Source organism: Capra hircus, chromosome 5, assembly GCF_001704415.2.
Source record: "Capra hircus breed San Clemente chromosome 5, ASM170441v1, whole genome shotgun sequence".
Lineage (NCBI taxonomy): Eukaryota > Metazoa > Chordata > Mammalia > Artiodactyla > Bovidae > Capra > Capra hircus.
In genome coordinates, this window is record NC_030812.1 from 48924453 (window position 1) to 48945846 (window position 21394).

At 39.3% G+C, this 21394-nt stretch overlaps 1 protein-coding gene across 2 annotated transcripts in view; it reads right to left on the reverse strand.

Annotated features, from left to right (window-relative positions):
* Positions 1 to 21394, reverse strand: part of SRGAP1 (SLIT-ROBO Rho GTPase activating protein 1) — a 298498-nt gene that overhangs the window by 5152 nt on the left and 271952 nt on the right. For both annotated transcript variants that reach the window (XM_005680226.3, XM_005680227.3), the window contains exons 17-21: positions 18549 to 18773; positions 16271 to 16350; positions 8964 to 9144; positions 7775 to 7909; positions 7326 to 7665 (exon numbers count right to left, since the gene is read on the reverse strand). In XM_005680226.3, coding sequence (XP_005680283.1) covers positions 7326 to 7665; positions 7775 to 7909; positions 8964 to 9144; positions 16271 to 16350; positions 18549 to 18773 — 961 coding nt within the window. The remainder of the gene's footprint in view (positions 1 to 7325; positions 7666 to 7774; positions 7910 to 8963; positions 9145 to 16270; positions 16351 to 18548; positions 18774 to 21394) is intronic.

Sequence of the window (21394 nt, forward strand, 5' to 3'; positions counted from 1 at the left end):
CATGGCGATCATTTTGAAATGTATAGAAATGTGGAACCACTAGATCGTGTTATCCCTGGAGAAGGAAACGGCAACCCACTCCAGTATTCTTGCCTGGAAAATTCAATGGACAGAGGAACCTGGCGGGCTACAGTCCATGGGTTTTAAGAAGTCGGCCTTGACTGAGCACATCAGCACAGACTGTGTTATAAGAATTAGCGCTGCAGGTCAAGTATACCTCAAAAGCAAACTCATAGTGAAAGGAATCAGATTTGTGGTTTCCAGAGGCAGCGGGGTTGGGGCAACTGGATGAAGGCAGTTGAAAGAAATGAACTTCCAGTTATAAGATGAATAAGTACTATGGATGTAATGTACAACATGATAATTGATACTGTTGTAGGTTATATATGACAGTGGTTAAGAGAGTAAATCCTAATGGTTCTCATCATAAGGAAACATTTTTTTTCTGTGTCTTTAATTTTACATCTCTATGAGATGATGGATGTTCACTAAACCCACTGTGCTAATCATTTTATAATGTGTAAAAGTCAAATCAGTATGCTGCACACTTTAAACTTATGTATTGTGTGTCAATAACTCAATAATTACCTGGAAAAAAGTAATCAGACACAGATGAAGTTGATAATTAATACTAATGTACAGAACCCATATTGTTGTTGTTGTTCAGTTGCTAAGTTGTGTCTGGCTCTGTGAACCTCAGGGACTGTAGCATGACAGGCTCCTCTGTCTTCCACTATCCATACATGACCACTGGAAAAACCATAGCCTTGACTAGATGGACCTTTGTTGGCAAAGCAATGTCTCTGCTTTTTAATACGCTATCTAGGTTTGTCATAGCTTTCCTTCCAAGGAGCAAGCATCTTTTAAGTTCATGGCTGCAGTCACTATCTGCAGTCATTTTGGAGCCCAAGAAAATAAAGTCTGTCACTGTTTCCATTGTTTCCCCATCTATGTGCATGAAGTGATGGGACTGGATGCCATGATCTTAGTTTTCTGAATGCTGAGTTTTAAGCCAGCATTTTCACTCTCCTCTTTCACCCTAATCAAGGGGCTCTTTAGTTCCTCTTCACTCTCTGCCATAGAGTGATATCATCTGCATATCTGAGGTTGTTGGTATTTCTCCTGGCAGTCTTGATTCGCGCCTGTGAGTCATCCAGCCCAGCGTTTCGCTTGATGTACTCTTCATGTAAGTTAAATAAGCAGGGTGACAAAATACAGTTTTGTCGTACTCCTTTCCCAATTTTGAACTAGTCTGTTGTTCCATGTCCAGTTCTAACTGTTGGTTCTTGATCTGCATACAGGTTTCTCAGGAGGCAGGTCAGGTGGTCTGATATTTCCATCTCTTTAAGAATTTTCCACAGTTTGTTGTGATCCACACAAAGGCTTTAGCGTAGTCAATGAAAGAGAAGTAAATGTTATTTTCTGGAATTTTCTTGCTTTCTCCATGATCCAAGAAATGTTGGCAATTTGATCTCTGGTTCCTCTGGCTTTTTCAAGTCCAGCCTGTACATCTGGAATTTTTCAGTTCACATACTGCTGAAATCCACCTTGAAGGATTTTGAGCATTACCTTGCTAGAATGTGAAATGAGCATAATTGTATAGTAGTGTGGATATTCGTTGGCCTTGCCCTTCTTTGGAACTGGAATGAAAACTGACCTTTTCCAGTCTTGTGGCCACTGCTGAGTTTTCCAAATTTGCTTGGCATATTGAGTGCAACACTTTAACAGCATCATCTTTCAGTATTTGAAATAGCTTAGCCGGAATTCCATAACCTCCACTATCTTTATTTGTAGTAATGTTTCCTAAGTCCCACTTGAGTTCAGGATGTTGGGCTCTAGATGAGTGACCACACCATCGTGATTATCTGGGTTGTGAAGATCTTTTTTGTACAGTTCTTCTATGTATTCTTGCCACCTCTTCTTAATCTTTTCTGTTTCTGTTAGGTCCTTACCATTTCTGTCCTTTATTGTGCCCATCCTTGCATGAATGTTCCCTTTATCTCCAATTTTCTTGATCCCTAGTCTTTCTTTCCCATTCTATTGTTTCCCTCTATTTCTTTGCATTGTTCATTTAAGAAGGCTTTCTCATCTCTCCTTCTCTGGAACTCCGCATCCAGTTGGGTATATCTTTCCCTCTCTCCTTTGCCTTACACTTCTCTTCTTTCCTCAGCTATTTGTTAAGTCTCCTCAGGCAACCACTTGGCCTTCTTGCATTTCTTTTTCTTGGGGATGGTTTTGGTCACTGCCTTCTGTACAACTTTACGAGCCTCCATCCCTAGTTCCTCAGGCACTCTGTCTACCAGGTCTAATCCCTTTAATCGGTCACATCCACTGTACAATCATAAGGGATTTGATTTAGGTCATATCTGAATGGTCTAGTGGTTTTCCCTACTTTCTTCTTTTTAAGCCTCACAGAAACTCACATATTTCAAAGCAAGCAGACTAGCAAAAAGCATGGCTGTTTTAACAGCAGTGTGTAATGTGTATAAACTCAATGCTATTTCACATAACTACTGTGACTCTGAAGGTGCAGGAGACAGATGAAATGGCTCCAACAGCTCATGGAGCCACAGAGCAAGCACTGGCCATTCTGAGGCACTTGGCAGTCTTCTGGCGGTTTTGACCTTACACGCTGACATCTTATATAGAATTCTATTTCAATCTATGGTAAAAGGTGGCTTAAATTTAGACCAGCGATTTCTTAAGAAAAGTGAATAGGCATGAAAAATCACATTTTTTTCATTCATTCAACAAATAATTTTTGAGCACGCATTATATACTTGGCTAACTTCTATCAGTTCTTCAAAATTCACTCCAAGCCTTCCCTGATGCTTCTGTTCAGTAGGTCTCAATGCTAGTGGTACTGCTCCATAGAAAGCATTTCTGTAATATGGTATGTTGTGTATTTTTAAATGTCAAAATAACTGGATGGCATTTCATGAGCAGAGGTATTGGATATCTTGCAAGTATCTTGGATAATTTACATGCAATGAATTGCCCCAGATCTTGTTCAACTTTTTAATATCCTCCAGACATTTATGTAGGTGAAATTTTTTTTATAATAATCTGAGTCTAGAACTTAACTCTTTCTTAGATACCTATCTTATATATCTTAACTCTTTTCTTATATATATATATATTTTTTATAGTGTTGAGTTTTCTAAGAATGAGACCATCATGTAAATTATACTCTGCTTTGATTAGAACTGTATGACCACTAGCGGTAAAGAAAACTGCCTGCCAATACAGTAGATGAAAGAGTCACACGTTCAATCCCTGGGTAGGGAAGATCCCCTGGAGGAGCACATGGTAACCCGCTTCAGTATGCTTGCTGGAGAAACCCATGGAGAGAGGCGACTGGCAGGCTACATTCCATAGGGTCGCAAAGAGTTGGGATATGACTGAAGTGACTTAGCATGTTTGACAGAGGATGGTTCACCACTTTCAAAAATCATATCACCCATGGGAACACCATTGTAGAAACTGAGTTGAGACTAGTTAATACTCATTTCAATGTACATTAAGAACTTTTAAGATTCATTCACATATGGCTGTTCTGGGTCTTCATTGCTCCTTGAGGTTTCCTGTTTGTGGTGTGCCAGCTTCGCATTGCAGCGGCTTCTCGCGTCATGGGGCACAGGCTCTAGGGCATGCAGGCTTCAACAGCTGTAGCACATGGGCTCACTAATTGCAGGCTGTGGGCTCTGGAGCAACGGTTCAACAGTAGTGGTGCACAGGCTTAGTTGTTCCGCAGCATGTGGGGGCTTCTTGGATCAGGGATAAAACCCATGTCTTCTGCACTAGCAGGCAGATTCTTTACTACTGAGCCACCAAGGAAGCCCCTCAATGTTCACTTTTAATTGTATTTATGGTAAGTGTACATGTAAGTGAAAGCATCTATTTCATTTGTCTTCTAGTGTGCATGTGTGCTAAAGTCCCTTCAGTTGTGTCTGACCCTATGGATTGCCGCCCTCCAGGCTCCTCGTCCATGGGCTTCTCCAGGCAAGAACACTGGACTGGGTTGCCATGCCTTCCTCCAGTGGATCTTTGTGACCCAGGGATTGAGCCTGTATCTCTCAAATCTTTTGCACTGGCAGGTGGGTTCTCTACCACTGGTACCACCTGGGAAGCCCATCTTCTAGTTTAGTTAATCATTAACTGAAATACATTTGTTTTAATATTTCTATTTTTTCCTTTTTATTGTATTTAGGGCTTTATATATATATTTTTAAAAAAATCAGGTATATAATCTATCCATTTATTTCAGATAATAAAGGGAAATTATAAAGTATCTGTTGTAAAAAGGTAAGTGTATACCAATGTGCGCCACTGCCAGAGGAATGGGTAAAGTGAAATGTGCTGTATATGTACAAGGGATTGTTACCAGGCCTTAAAAAGGTATGCCATGATATGGATAAATCTTGAAGGTATTAAATGGAATAAGCCAGTCACAAAAAGACAAACACTGCATGATTCCACTTATATGAGGTAGTCAAATTCACAGAAGCAAAAAGTAGAACGGTGGTGGCTAGGGCCTGAGCTGGGGGGAGGGGAAAATAGGCATTGTTCTCAAATGGGTACAGACTTTCAGTTTTGCAGGATGAAAAAGTTCTGGAGATCTGTTACGCAGCAATGTGAATACTTTACTGACCTGTACACTCAGGCTGGATGGCATCACCGACTCGATGGATGTGAGTTTGAGTGAATTCCGGGAGTTGGTGATGGACAGGGAGGCCTGGTGTGCTGCGATTCATGGGGTCGCAGAGAGTCGGACACGACTGAGCGACTGAATTGAACTGAACTGAACACTTAGAAAAGGTTAAGGTGAGAACCTATTGTGTAGCACAGGGGGCTCTACTCAATGCTCACTGGTGACAAAGGGGATTTATGTATATGTGAGGCTAATTCACTTTGCTTTACGGCAGAAACTAACACAACATTGTAAAACAACTAAATTTAAAAAAAAAGGTTAAGAGGATCTGTTTTACATTGTTTATTCACCCACACACATGAGTATTGTGTGAGGTAGGTAGAGGGCCATTGAACTAGTGTGATTGAAATGCCTCTTCTCTACATTTTCAGGACTTCCACTCACCTTGAGCATTAGCTTGCAGCTCTGGAGAGCAGGAATTGATTTCCACACCCACCTCCTCCACTGATTTACAAGTACCTTCATGCAGCGACTGACCACTGATTTAACTCTGTCTATAACGTCTATCATAGGAGCTGCCATACAGTAAGTGCTCAATAAAGATTCACTAAATGAATAAACAAAGATCCAGTGATCACATAAGGATAAGCTGCATTTTTAAAAAAGCTCTATCGGGGTTCCACTTATTTACTGAAAGAATTTGCGTGTTTTTGGTATGAATACCATGATGGCAGGCTCACTTATCCTCACGGGAAAATCTGAAGATGAGAAATGGAAAGATAAATAAAGGATACAGCTGGAAGCCATTTTGCGAGGATGACATCACTTTACAAGTGATTATTTTCATATGTGATTTCCATTTGATGCTAAATATATGGATTTGTTTTTCACAAGTATTAGCCCCAGAGAAAACATGCAGAGCCTGGTTTATCTGTTGAGGTTTTGTTTTTATGATTTACAGTTAAAGGATTTCCTGGTTCTAGAAGCAGAAGGGTTAAAGTGGACCTTATTATGCCTTTCCACTATTAAGCTCCTAATTCCATGTCTCTCTAACCTGAATAGTGTTTCATATGCTTTTTATAAGCAATGATGTTATGGATTTTTCAAATCATTAAATTCAATTATAGTCAAATATCACTGGCCCTAAATACATCTCAAAGGACTCTGCATTGCCTTTAAAATAGACAAAAACCCCAAAAGGTTAAAATCCTTTTTGATTTTTGCTGAAAAATTATTGTGCACTTAAAATTGGATTAATTTTGTAAAAAATACATTGAACTCTCCATGTAATCTAATTGCTTTCCAAAATTCTTTTTAGTCAGGACAATGAAAATAGCTTGGAAATTTGTCATATCAAAATGCAGGTTTCCTGGAGTGTTCTTTATTAAAAATGACCCATCTTTAATACTTCCCCATGTTTGTTTCATTAATTTCTCACTCACTTTTTTAAGCTTCAGTGATAGCTAGAAGATACTTTGAGATTACTCTAATGGCAAACCCCAAATCTCCTTCACCTCCTTTTTCACTGGCCATACACACGTTTCCTTTTTTTTCATTGAAGTATACTTGATTTACAATATTGTGTTAGTTTCAGATGTACAGGATAGTGATTCAGTTTTTTTTTTTCCTGTCATACATATATTTTCTGATGGCTTATGCTTTAAAAAGAGCCAGAGGAAAAAAATGGTAGAATGATGGAAAAATCCATTAATATTATTTTACTTACACTTTGGCAATTCTAATCATTAGGAAAAAAAACTACAAAACCCTTCTCTGCAGTCACTGTTGGGAAGTGAAGATACACGTGCATTCAGGAGCGACACAGTAGCTAGACTTGTTCTTCAAACAGCCAACCATTATTTTTCACTTCCTTTATTGACCAATCCTTCATTCCCTAAGTTGAAAGGGTCACCATCATACACTAAAAATGTTCTGTTTCAGGGTTCTTCATTCTGTTCCCTTGATTTGTCTGTTTTACTAGCTCAAGCATACGTTCAAGATCTGGGAGGGCTAGTCTTTCCTCATTCTTTTTTTCTGAATCTTTCTGGCCATTTAGGAGTGATGGGTTTGACTGTCCTGGGTCTTACATTTCTGCCATGTCTCTGTTTAAATCACTGTGAACCTAGTACGTTGAGCAGGCCAAAAACTTCGTTCTGATATTATGGAAAAACGAGAATGAACTTTTTGGCCAACCCAATATTTGGGCCCTTCTTGTAACAAATGGCCTCAGTTCAGTTCAGTCACTTAGTCGTGTCTGACTCTTTGCAACCCCATGAACCGCAGCACGCCAGGCTTCCCTGTCCATCACCAACTCCGGGAGTTCACCCAAACCCACGTCCATTGAGTCAGTGATGCCATCCAACCATCTCAACCTCTGTCGTCCCCTTCACCTCCTGCCCTCAATCTTTCCCAGCATCAGGGTCTTTTCAAATGAGTCAGCTCTTCGCACGAGGTGGCCAAAGTATTGGAGTTTCAGCTTCAGCATCAGTCCTTCCAATGAATATTCAGGACTCATTTCCTTTAGGGTGAACAAATGGCCTCAAAGAATGAGCTAATTCCTGTTTTCTTTAGCTGGTTCTATACAAAAGATATGGCTCTAGAAAGTAACGCCTGTAATGCCTCCTTCATCGTACCCTGGTACTTAGCATGCAATATTCTCTTCAAAGCAGCCTACCTGAGCGATTGTCTCTGGGTCCAGCGGCTTGTGGTCGTTGAAGCCTGAGTATTGCCCTGATGAAGTGGACCTTCTAATAGGAGGGCTGTCGATCTTCTTGAGGGAGTCATGGCGGCTGATGTTGGTCAGGCTGCCGTGGCCTGGCCGACGCCTCCTCTCAGGACTGTCGTTGTTGAGGCCACGGTTCTGCAGCAGGCCCCGGGGATGACTGCCCAGGCTTGGGGACCCCAGGTCAATTGAGGAGTTGGAAAGACCATGTGGGGGATGGAGGGGGCAATGGCCATCACTGGTCCGGCCAGGACGCCTTGCTGGAGGGGGTGGCTCTCCCCTTTTTCTTTGTCTAGACAGAGAGAATAGCAGAGGTTGTCAAACTGGGTAATTCTGCAAGGCTGTGGACGCCACAGCTCCTCAGAACCCCTGGAGAAGTGGAGGCTTGGGGGTCCACCTACCTGGCTAAATAGCCATCAGGGTGTCGGTCTGTTGGGGAGTTCATGTCCTTGGATGAAGACTTGTCTTCAGTTACCGGCCCACTGCTGGCCTCGCTGTCGGCTTTCTGGCTCAGAGTGTCTGAAAATGTATCATCCCTGAGACAGTAAGAATCAAGAGTGAGGGTCTTTTGCTTGATGAATGGGGACCAAAGAATAAGTGATGGCACTTCTGTATGTAAGTCTTTCTCTTACTAACATAACTTGCTTCTTTTCACTATAAATATAGCATCATTTCATGGCAGGTAAACTGGAAAATTCAGATGACAAATCGCCCATAATATAACATCCAGAGAAAACCACTTTTTGAATTCTAGAAGATATCTTTCTCTGTTTTTCTCCTCTGCCTGGCATACCTATCTATAAGAATGTCCACATGTATGTACAGTATTTACTGTATATATTTATATGTTTGTGTACTTTAGGACTGTATGTCTGCATAACACACACAAACACACACATAGTATTTCTTGGATTCTGAGAGACATTTTAACAGTTTAAAATTAGGCTGAATCAATCACTATATCCATTTTATGTGGTATTTTTCTCTTTTCCTTGAAAAGCTGTTCATAAATTGGTGCTGTATTGTGAAATACCACAGTCACAAAATTAAGATTATACTGTACATGTTATTTTGTAACTTGTTTCTTTCACTTAATATTAAGACCACATGGGAAGATACCACTTTAAGTACTTTTGAAAGTAGAGCTTTCTCATAAGCAAAATTAAAAAAGAAGCCTGGAGATGATTTTCTTTAGACCTGAAGTCAGTAGCCTCCCTTTGGAGAAATTGGAATTAAAATAGACACCAAAGGAAGAGGTACCACTGTTTTAGGAATTAGCCATGCCACTTCAGCTCCTAAAACTAGCCTCTGCACAGGGTATTTTTCTAAGAACCTGAAAGCTTCAGAAGGCACCTCTCACTAGTCCTTGCTCCAGACCTGCTGGGAGAGCATGGGTCCTTGCTAACAGTACTTCCCGGCCAACAGGTTTTCACTTTCCATCAGCAAGGTGAAGAACTGAGCCCAGATCAGAAAGTTTTCGCTCTGTAATCCCTTCTCTTTTCTCACAAGACCAAGGTAAGAACAATGTAAGAACAACAGCTGGAGTCTTCTCTTGGGAGCACTCAGGTGATGGAAGCTGGCACTACTCACATATCCTGCACCACGATGTACTGGTGGGGCACAAGCCCGTCAATCCCGTTGTGCCTTCCTTCCCACCAGTCCTCCGATGCGCGGTGATACAGCAGTAGGGAAGCACCCTTCTTGAAGGACAATTCTCTGGCAGACCGCCCAACGTAGTCAAACTTGGCTATCGCTTCTATTGGCTCACATTCTACAAAGAACACACCAGAAAACAGTGTGGGCAGGGTTGTCAGGAAGGCATGATACACTCACTGAAAGGTCTATATGAGGCTTTAGAAAGAAACAAGGTCATTTTAATAACCAGACAGAACAAGGTCACAAATCAAGACGATGAGAAAACGATGCTGTTAAAAGGGATAAAGAAAAGCATTCTCTTTCTGTCATCAGTTTCTCAGGCTAAGAAAAAGTGAAAATTCGATCTTAATTTCTACGGCCTTGTACTACAGAGATCATGACAGTCTAATAAAAATGTTTAAAACGTTGTGATATATAAAATCGCTCCTTGGGTTGTAATGTTCTCTGCAATAGTTCCAATATTACTTTGATATTGATGAAGTTCCCAGGCAACATGTTAATACTATTTATAACACGTAAGAGTCGCTATTCTAGAAGTTTATGCTTTATTTGCCAATTTTAAAAACAAGTTTACAGATATCACCACATTAAATATTGTTTGAATATATTTAAGTTCCTTAGGTATTTTTTTGGCACATCAAATCTTATCACCAAGTGTAAAGACTATTTTTTTCCAGTATTGAAACCAACTTCTAGATATCACTTGTGAAACAAGCATACCTACTTAAGAGACCAGATTCAAAAATATCTTCTAGGATCAAAAGGTACTGAAAGGAATAATGGTGAGTGAGAAAAAGCCAACCTCAAAAAGTTACATGTTGCACAAGGCCATTCATATGACATACTTGAAATGACCTAATAACTGAGATGGAGGAGAGATTAGTGACTGCCAGAGGCTAGGGTGGGGGGAAGCGATGGAAGGAAATGGCTTTGGCTATGAAAGGGTAGCACAAAGGGCTCCCTATGATGCAACTGTTCTTGATCTTGACTGTGGTCACACAAATCTACTTGCGTGATAAAACTGTGTAGAACCAAGCAAACAACACAAGTGAGTGCATGTAAAGCTGGTGGAGTGTGAATACAGTGGATGGAGTGTGTCAGTGTCAGTGTCCTTGTGATAGTAGCAACCGTGAGGTAAGACGTTAGTTACTACTGGGGGGAAGTGGGGAGGCAGGAGGTGGATGGCGACTGTCTGTAGCATTTCTTACAGCTGCATGTGAATCTACAGTGATCTCAAAATCAAAAGCTGAAAAGAGATATCAAACTCTGGGCCTAGAATTGGAATTTCAGCTCTATTTTAATTCTGACCACAAATATTGAAGGCAAATAAGAGGACAAACCACTCAAAACAACAAAAGTTGCATTTTGTGATTCAGGTTACTGCAAAAAGCCCAGAACTGGTGGCTCCGTGGTCTTTCCTCTCCTCTCTCACCATCACCCCATCCTTATCCCTGCTACCAACAACAGGTGAGTCAACTTCTAATCAATAAGAAACAGAACAAAAAAGGGTCAGTACAAGTGGTATTATGCTTAGAGAACTCTATGCAGTGAGCAACCTCATTTGTTAAAAACTGAACATGTGTGCTGTTACTTTAGAAATGCTTTAGAATATATGTACACATAATAGATTTAAAACTGTCAAATATTTTGTCAGGAACTTATTATCTTCTATTTCCCTTTGACAAACCTTTTCATTTAAAAGAGTTAATCTCTTCCCAAAGTTTAATATCTTCAACATCTGTTATATGAAATAACTACAAATGAAATCTCTGGATAGTCAGCTAAGCTTTTTTCTCACTTGAAAAATGCAAACATTCTCTGGGACAGCATGAACATAAAAATCAACAAACATATTGAAAAAGCTTAGGATTTATCTTCTATGAAGGACCAGGGTGAATTTCTGCTATATATTTAAAATAAAGAGAAAAAAAGTCCCATCCTTTGCTAATAGATAAGTAGATGCTTAAGTAAATAATAATTCATATGGAAGAATCAAACACTATAATCTGTACATGGTATACTTCTCAACAAGGTAGGTGTAAAAATAATTTTAAAACAATTAGTTTAAGTTCTTTAACAATTGACAATAACTTATAGATCATATGTTAACACTCCATTATTCTATCCTAAAACTATTTTAATATAAATAGTAGTTTAATTAAATATCCACAAGTCTGCTCATAGAGGAGGAAATAGAACTCTGGGACTGACTTTATACTTTGTTCTAAACTTGCACATAAAAAGTAAATCCTGCTTGAACCGAGATGACAGATACCAAATTTTTCACCCCAGGTCTTCCTGAGGGTCAGAAATAAACATATCTGTGGTGTAAGGGACACAAATAAACATTCATGGAGGAATGAGAGCATGCCAATTGATTGAAAAGAGCATCATGATATGCAGTCTGCAAATTCTTATGTGCCACACCCACACGGTTAAACTGTTTTACTGAAAAAATGGAAACATAATAGCATAACAAAGTACACAACCCATGTATCTGTCAAAGGGAAGAGAGAGCTATTCATGTTCTTTAATGCCATTCGATCATATACTGTCATCACTGGCCAAGGGCCATTTAAAACTGTTTAATAGATATGTACATATTTTATCATAATTTCATCATCATGCCCGCTATGCTGATTACCTCTTTCTTTTTGGAAACAGCAGCAAGATGATCAGACTTTGCTTATTTAGTTCAAAGGTACAGACATTATGAATGAATGACCAGATGAATCAGACGTATACTTCATTGGTGATCTTACTACATCAACTAGTAATTCTGAGCAATTTCATTATTTTGACTTCTTTCTACTCCCATGAGGGAAATTTCACAGTCAAGCGTCAATCAATAAGCTATTTATACACGTCTCAGTCTAGTCATTGCAGAGCAAATCGATCTCAGGGCATGGCGATGCACCACGCCCCTTTCATGTAGGGTCACACAGCCCTTTAGAGTCCTGCAGAGGCTTAGCAGAATGCTACTGCTACCAATAACAACAATAAGGGTGAACGTGATAAATTCATTTTCCTACATGGCTATTACAATTTTGTGCAAGAGATTTCCATTTTTTGTAATTTTATACAAAGTGCTAGTATATCACGCTATCCCTTTGGAACCTTGCTGTCCCTGACACTGTCTCTGCTACATCTGTTACCCCTGCCCTTGCAGATGATGATTTTGTTCTGTGACAGCCTCTCTTTTGGAAACAGAAGTTACTCTTTAGTGATACCGTGATAGAGGGAAGAAAATGCAATACCTGGGTCATCAAAGAGACAGATCAATACTCTGGTTAATTTAGTTACAGGAAGAGTCTGGCTGCAGGCAAGAACATCTGTTCTTTGTAAGCAATGCTTTTCTCTCCAGCACTATCAGGTGAACAAGATCAAACTGTTATCTCAAACACAGAGCTCTCTTTTGTAGCCAGGAGGTAAGAACAGGTAAGAACTGACAGATGGTACAGAGGTGAGACTGAGGTTTGGGAAGAGAGATGGCTAGGGCTCTGTCATGGGCTTTTCCTGCCACTGAGACAAGCAAGGAAACACGGAGAAAAGTCATCAGTGAAAAAGGAATGAATTACAGAGAAACGGAACTCAAGACAAGAGAAAGGAGAGAAGAACGGCAGAGGGTGGGCTCAGAGACTTTCAAAAGCAACCCCACAGAAATAGAAGCTGTCACTTCAAAGCGTTTCTTCCAACTTACGTTTCTGAAAAATGTCAAATTTTTTTTTTTTAAAGCAGAGGGTGGACTCTAGACACCTTGATAACCTTCCTGCTGAAATCAACTAAAAATGCTGGATTAAAAAAAAAACCCAACTTCGTAAGTGCATTAATCATGACAGTGAGGAACACTAAACTTGATGAATGAAGGAATCTACAGACTTAAACAGGACACCAGAATTAATGAACACTAGAATATGTAAGTCAGAGTTTGCCTTGAGAGCATTTTCCCCTGCCTGGTTAACTTAGGCTTTATTTTCAACAAAAGACTAGGTCCAGGGGCTGCCCAGTATGGAGACTCTAAGCCCCACCAAGTATCAAATTCTCAGCGTCACAGTGGATTTCTAGTTCTGAAATTCTCCTCCCTTCTCACTCTCCACACTTCTCCATAGATGTAACCACTCTGACCTTGAATTTAAGGAAAAAAATCTATCTGAAGGCTTGGGGAAAAAAAAAAAAATCACCTCAGAATCCCAATCACATTCTAGCCCTCAGGCAGGTTTGCATTTTAAGTTGATACTACCTGGGTGGCCTGAAAAAACCTCAAACTAAAAATCTACTGTGGTTCCAAGCTGGTTATGCCCCAGGCAGAAGTAAATGAAAACCCTCTCTGGAGAGACATACCTTTACCCCAACATAAATGAATTCCATAAAGTTCTAAGAAATATGTAAAAAATATATAAAACACATTGGAAATAAGACTCAGATGAACAAAAGCCAACAAAGACTTCAGCTTTTTAGAATAATTAGACACATAATCTAAAACAATAGAAAGGATTAGTATTATGAGTAAAGAGCAAATGACCAAGCGGGTATGAAAGTGAACTGAACTTGGGAGGAAAAATAATCAAAAATAAAACTGAATAAGTTTAAAGCACGTTAGTCATAGTTAAAGAGGGAATAAAAGGATTATGCTTACACCTGAAGAGGTATTAAGAAAAAACTGACAGCTTTATATGTTCATATTAAAAATGTCAAAAAGTAACGTTAAACATCAAACTTAAGAAGTTAGAGAAAAAAATGATTCCTACAGAGAAACGTATAAAAGTTTACTGGGTGACATTAAGTAACTAGAAAGATGTTTGTGGACTGTATATTATAAAAATGTCAATTCTTTCCATATTAATATATGTAGAATCAGTGCAATTGTAATCTAAACCTCAATAGGTTTTTAGCTTTTTCTTGTTTGTTTCTAGAAACTTGAAAACCTGAATTTGGAATTTAAGTGAAATTGCAAAAGGCAAAGAATTGTTAAGAGGAACAAAGTCAGAGGTCTTGATTTGACAAACATTCAGATTTATTAAAAGGTATCAAGATGAAGACAGCAGTGTAGGGATAAACAAGTAGACCCACGGAAAAGAGAGACCAGAAATGGACTCACACAGAGAGGACACTTGACTTATGATTAAGGTGTGGGGCAGTAGAGAAAGGACAATTAAGGCTGGGACAGTGGGGACAGCTACGCATCCATATGGAGAAAAGAGGCACAGATCCCTACCTCACACCATACCTCCAAATGAATTCCTGGTAGAATTAAGCCCTATGTGTGAAAAACAAAACCTGAAAGGATTTAAAAGAGGCTATAGAAGAACTTCTGCATTAACATCAAGGCACAGAAGGATAAGGATTTCTTTAAGGAGACACAAAGTGAAACAACCATGAAGGAAAAGATGGGTAAATTCAGCTCCTTTAAAATTAAGATCCTCTGTTTGGCAAAAGACATAATAGACACATGAAAGATAGGCTACAGAGCAGAAAATATTTGCAAAGCATATACTGAACTCTGGGAGTTGGTGATGGACAGGGAGGCCTGGCGTGCTGTGTTTCATGGGGTCACAGAGAGTTGGACACGACTCAGCGACTGAACTGAACTGATACTCAATAAAGGACCTGATCCAGCTTCATAAACTTTTACAAGGAAAAACCAAAGCCAAACCAAAGTAAACTAAACCAAGCAAAAAAAGCCCACAGAAACTAACAGTGGGCAAATAGGCCCTAAGATGGAAAAACATTTGATAGGAATTTTGCAAAAATAAATCTAAACATACAAAAATTAGTGTATCTGTAATAACCATGTTTTTCATTTTCCATAGTATGACCTCTGGGGCTTTGCCCCTCCTGGAGGGACTGTCCCTTCCAGGGTTGGCAAATTCCTAGTAAACAACTCATCTGGAATGTGCTTTTCAAATGCAAACCAACCAATCCAGGGCTCATACTCCAGCCACTTTCTCTCTGGGGCTCCCATACTTTAGGCCACTATCTCCCTGCCCCAATCACTTCATGGCCAGGTACCAACCACAGACAGCCACAGAGCCCTCTGAAATTATTAAAACTAGGCAATCCTAACCCTGCTTACCCTGCCTTGCTTGTTCCTCCCTGTGGAAACCACCATAAAAACTCTTGGCCAATTGTTCTCCTGCCTGTCTGACCCTGGTGCCTTCCCTGGCCCCCTGAGGTGTGATGTGTCCCCTCCTCTTAGGAACTGTGGGCATCAGATTATCTTTTCAATGGCGATCATCTCCTGATCTGTTGGTCTTACCATACCCCCTTACCCTTACCATACCAGAAGTTTTCTATTAATATACTATGTTTTAAAACGTCTTCATCAGTAAGCAGAGAAATGCACATTAAAATCACAATGAGATACCATTAAACACTTGACAGTACTGGCAAAGACAATATTTGATAAACGCAAGTGTTGATGACTACATACAACTGAAAGGCTGAGACACTGCTGGTGAGAGTGGGTATCCCTACAACCATTTTCTTATTTTCTGGCTGCTTGTGGTAGGTGGGATCTTAGTTCCCTGATCAGGGATCGAATCCATGCCTCCTGAAGTGTAAGCATGGGATCTTAACCACTGGACTGCCCTTACAACCATTTTCAAAAATAGTTTGGCAGTATGTAGCAAGGTTGAAGACATGCTTACTCCTAGGTGTGTTTATCTGAGAGAAACTCCTGTACACCTGCAGCAAGGCACATGTTCAAAATATTCATACCCGAACTGTTTTTAATGGCAAAAAAACAGAAAACACCTCATGTATTCACCAATAATTAAAAAAATACAATGGAATACTATACAGTGGTAAATCAATTATTCTAATCGCATGCAATGATGGGGATGAATTTCAGGAATATAATACTGAATAGAAAACAGTGAAAGTATATATAGTATGATCCCATTTATAAAAAGTTCAAGAAAACAGAAAATGAAACAACAATCCTTTTAAAAGCACAAACACAGAGCTTACCTTGAGGGGTATGGAAGACAATGGGTTCAGGAAAGTATAATGATGCCTTTTTCTTAAATTTGGTGGTGGTTTCACAGGTGTTCCCTGTAGTAGTATTCTTTGTAGTTTACACATATTTAGTAAATATTATTTTGTATCTACTGAATTCTTAATACAAGCAATTCTTGGTATACATGGTGCCAAAGTGAGTACAATATAAGTAATTCTTTAAAAATGGTTATAAAAATGGCTATAAAGACTAGTTTTATAATAGCATGAGCACAAGTGCATACCGTCTTCACTGGTGTGTGGCTCTGTACCAGCGTCCTGATCCACTTCCTCCAGCGTACCGTGCTCACTGTATGGGCTGTCGCTGAGGAGCAGAAGTAGAAATCATATGAAGCCAACGTGAATTTCAAAACTGAACAACTGCTACTATAAGGAAAAACAGAAGACTTCGGAATGGCAAAGGAGTTCCTGGATAGCCTTTCAGTGGAATGCTGGAGCCTCCAGGATTGCGTAATCCTATAGGACGCTATGTCCCTTCATCTTTGACATGTTACAACTCTGTAAAGACAAAACTGACGTGTAGGAAACTGACAGTATTCAAATGATTCTTATGTATAAAAATGAAAATTTGTTGAATTCTAGCAGAATATGATTATCACCCTCTGGATACACCAATTTTTGCAAATTCATTTCAATATCCCCTACTACATAAAAATGGATGGCTCTTTGATTTCCACTTTGAATTGGCTGTAGTATCTTTTTCAACTTTTCTTGACACATGTTCATTTTTATATCTGAGAGTTAGATTTTATCCTTTAACATTACCACTATTACTTCTCAAATGTATGCTGGTAAACGGAAGGCACTGGTTACAAATACAAATCCTGACATTGTTGTAAAAGCCCATTTATATTGCTGGCATTGGGGGATGAGGATGATTGCTATAATACTGACTTTCTGTTTAAAACAAGCGGTATCTATAGAGAATATCATGTGTGGGAGAAGACATATCAAGCACATGTTCCTGACTTTAAGACTCTTTATTATGGGGATTTTACCCTGTTTGTAAAAAAGGAGCAACCACAAAAAGTCCTGGAATACAACACATTAAATAATATCGACCAGACATCCATATATTTGCTCTCGGATAAAGTGAATAAGACAGCACAACTTACTGATAGAGCCCTGAATATCTGTAAATACTAAACATGACTGACACTGGCCCTGAGACAAATACAACTAGGAAAATAAAATTCTGAACTCTGAAAATAAAATTCTGAAAAACTCACCAGGACTGAGAGCTTGTGTCAGTACATACATGTAGTAAGTATTTTAAAAATATGTAGCCCTGGTAGGCTATAGTCCATGGGGTTGCAAAGAGTCAGACGCAACTGGGCAATTAACACACACATAGAATCTATCATGCTTTGTTGTTAATTTAGAAAGCAGTACTTCTGGAAATGGTCAACTCTGAATTTTCTTAACAGCGTAAGATCATTTGTAGTTTAAATTATACTGTGGTTTCAGTTTTAAAAGAAAGCATACTTTCAGTTACTTAGATTTTTCAGCTACTAGTTCTACTTAATCCCCAGCAAGGCAGTGGGAAACAAAGTATCCTGCAGAGTCCAGAACGAAGGGCTTAGGCAAATCTATTTCCAGCTGTTCCTGAATCTGAGCTGCACAGGGCAGTTTTAGAGGGAGGCTGGGAGGCAACTGCTGAGTGGGAAGACTTGTGTGGACTTAGGAATCAGACAGACTTGGGCTGCCTCCAGAAACCACTAGTCATTGGCCTGGCTCCTAGGCCTCTCTTAACTTACTCGGTCGAGTGGGAATATAAGAGATCACATGCACTTGGAAGCTGGCACACAGGAGGACCTCAATGAATTAAAACCAGTTTTACTGTATATGATTTCTTAGAAGCTGGAACTCATATATCAAATAGTGAACATAAACATTTTGGGGTTTCCTTATCTTTGGATTATACATTTTTACCCTTCATTGGGAGGTGACTATATTGTCTTATTAAACATTTTTTATCCCAACAATATAATAATGTAATAACTGTTCAAAGTGACCATGACTTGTGTAATTGATCAGGACAATATTAGTAAGAATGGAAATGAAAGTAAGAATGAAAACACATTTAGTTGACAGCTGTTCCTTTAAAATGAAACTTTTGAAATACTTTCCATAGAATTAAAACTATTTAGGAATGAAAATGAAGTCTGCTAATTCAGTTATCTTTTCTTAACAGTAAAAATGTATACAGCTCTGTATTTAAAAACCATTCTCTACAAAAGTCATGATGGGGTAGGTGTATCTAAAAAGATGCCGTGCTTAGGGAAAAGAGAAATGAATATGAATTTCCATAAGAAGAAGCCAGTGTTGTCATGGGATTTAATATTCTAATTGATCTCAAGTGTTCCTGCTGCTTCTTTTTTTTAATTGGAAGCACTGGCATCTTATAGTCAATTCTTTTTTTTTTTTTTTAATTAAGTTGATATCTGTACTTCTATAATTTTTTCCAGGAGGAGAAGGAAGGACTAAAATTCTTGGACTTACCAATACTCGTCTCCAGCCATACATTTCTCATAAACAGGGCCATCCAGCTCTTTAGCATCTGGGAAAATAGTCTCATGGTGGATGATGATGGTTTTGACAATCTCATTCACATGAGCCTGGCAGGACACTTGATCCTGTATCTCTGGGACAGGCATCAAGGTAGGGCCAAAACAGATGGCCAGGTTATAAGGGTCCATCATGTTTTCATCACTGTACTGTGAAAGACTACAAAAGCAAGCAAGACAGGAGTTATAAAAGAACAAGGGGAAAAAAGCAAACGCTTAACAGGATACTTCCTATTCTGAAAATGAGTTTTCTTATTAGAATAAAATATTTCATCCTACTTTAAGGTGGCTCAGCAAATTCCAAAGAAAGTAAAACAACTTATAACCTTTCCACCAGGTAGACATGGAAAAGGGAATATAAGTCCTGTTGGCTTAATTAAGTGGCATTTTTTTTTTTGAAAGTCACAAGGGAGTTTAAGATAATCTCTAACACAATTCAGACCAGGATCAAGTAAAAGAGTTTCACTTGCAAACAATATGATCATCTTTAAAACTGTTAAACTAACCAAATACATTTCCGATTTCAGTTTTTCCCATAAATCTTGGGGGGAGTCCCGAGAAAAACAAAAGCCCCTTTTCTTTGTACCCACTGAAAGAAAGAAAGCAACTCCAGGCTTTGTAATTTGCTTTTGGGCAAGATGATCACTACAAGGTGACACCAAAGACAATTACAAGTGCAAGCGGAGGGGAAAAAGAATCCTCAATTCTCACATTCCATTTAAAGCTGCAAACTACAAACTTTGGGGGAGACTTCCAGTTGTCTAGTACTAATTTTAAAATTCAATTCAATGGCTGTTGGTGAGATATTTTCCACAGGGGACTGAAGATAAGAAGTTCTTTATGCTATGCCTCGAACACATGGGCAAGGTGCTGTTCCAGGGAGAATCTAGAGAATCTATCTTTCAGCGTATAGAATGTCAACCTTGAAAGGCAATGTAAAATCCAGGTGAACAGATGACAAACGGAAGGAGAGAAAAAGAGACTCAGCTACATTTGTGAGATGTTGACAGACACAAAGAAACTGAGATACCGTGTGACAAGATACTTTACCCTGTTTGGGAAATAAGATAGCTGAGAAAGTAGAAAATACAAAAGTATAATTCTCACAGGCAACATATGTCTTTCCTTTCTGCCATTTCTCAAACATAAAATCTTAAAACAGTTCACAAATAACCACCAATGGTCATGTTACAGATCCCCTTCAACACGAATGCAGGAAGGAAAAGTGAGATTCCGAGTAAGAATGATCTCATGTTCAAAAGACACACTTAAGCTCAATGGGGAGAGTCTGTCTTTCTGGGTCTTTAGTTAGTGCTGGCTTGAAGAGCAAACAGCTGATACAGAATTTTTGGTTTTACAATGAAAAGAGAATAGCTTCTTTCTCTTTCCAAAATGCCTGTCCCACATATCCAGCTCCAGAGGCTGGGCCTGGCCTCTGCACGAAGGCAGGAGCAGGAACCAGGGGACATCTCTGGGCAGAAATGCTGGAAGCAATGCCGAGGCCTGGCTGGCTCATGGCACAGTTGCTAGTCTGTTGAGATCCACCGTCAGTTAGATTCACACTTTGAGAGCTTTCTCGACTCATGGTCAGTTTGCTTCCCTAGTCCATTGTGGTTGATTGGTTCACAGTGGGTTTCACTTAGGCGTGTCAAGAATATTTGGTATGGACATCGTGTAGAGGCCAGCAGGAATGCAAGGTGGTCCATGTTGGGGAAGGAGAGGCATGTGCAATTAAAGGTGAAGATGGCAAACCTTCAGATTTTTACAACTACTTGGGTGACTAGGCTTATTTAAAGATAGAAGTTTACGGTATCATTTAACCTAAAATAGTTTACACCCATCTCTCTTGGTACTGCTTATTTCCAGGGGTGACTTCTATACTTATGTCATCTGTAGACGCTTTAGCTTCATTCTGTATGGGTTCCCTGCTGGCATTTCCCTATTGTCGGATACTTGGCTTGGGGGCTGGAGGTGTGTGGTCAGTCTGAATGGTATGATTTCAGGAAGAGTCAGCAGGGTGGCAATAAATCCCCATAGCTTTTAAGAACTTAACACTTTTGGTGAAACAGAAGAAAATAATTTCTAATTTTAAGAAGGGAGAGCTCATGGTTGAGTGAGAAAGCATTTCCCGAAGTTTACTCCACCTGAATTTTTTTAATTAAAAAAACTGCTTAATTGAAATGTTAAAGAGCAAGGGGACTCAGATAGAATAGCGGAAGATGTTCTTATCATGGAGCCCATGTACCTGCAAGTGACACAACTGAAATCAAGTTCCCTAAATTAAGAGTCAAGTTTCCTTGAAAATAATGTAGTGATTTTTAAGATTTCTGTGACATTGTTTTAAAGATTGCTTTAGAAATATCATCTTTTTGACAAGGTCTCATTATACTCAATTTGCAGACAATTCTTTTTTGGATCTGTGTACAAGTCTCACCTACAATTCCCTTCCTTCCCTGACTATAACATTAAAAATCACAGAAATTTTCTGCAGTGAGCAGGCGGTTTACATCATTTTGCCAAACCATTTATGACACTGGCTTTGGATGGAAGTTGGGAAAAAGCACATATTTCACTGAAAAGTGTTCTTTTTAGTAATGCTTGTGCATTTTTGCATTTATGGCCACAGTTTCCACATCTGGTGATGAGGTTTATTTAGGTCATTGTGTGACCTTACAAGGTAGGTCACACATGACGACTTTGATCTGCTGAGGAAAAATGCACCTTCAGTCTCTAGTCAATCATCTTCTCTATGGCTCCACTAATAAAAGGAACCCAACGTAC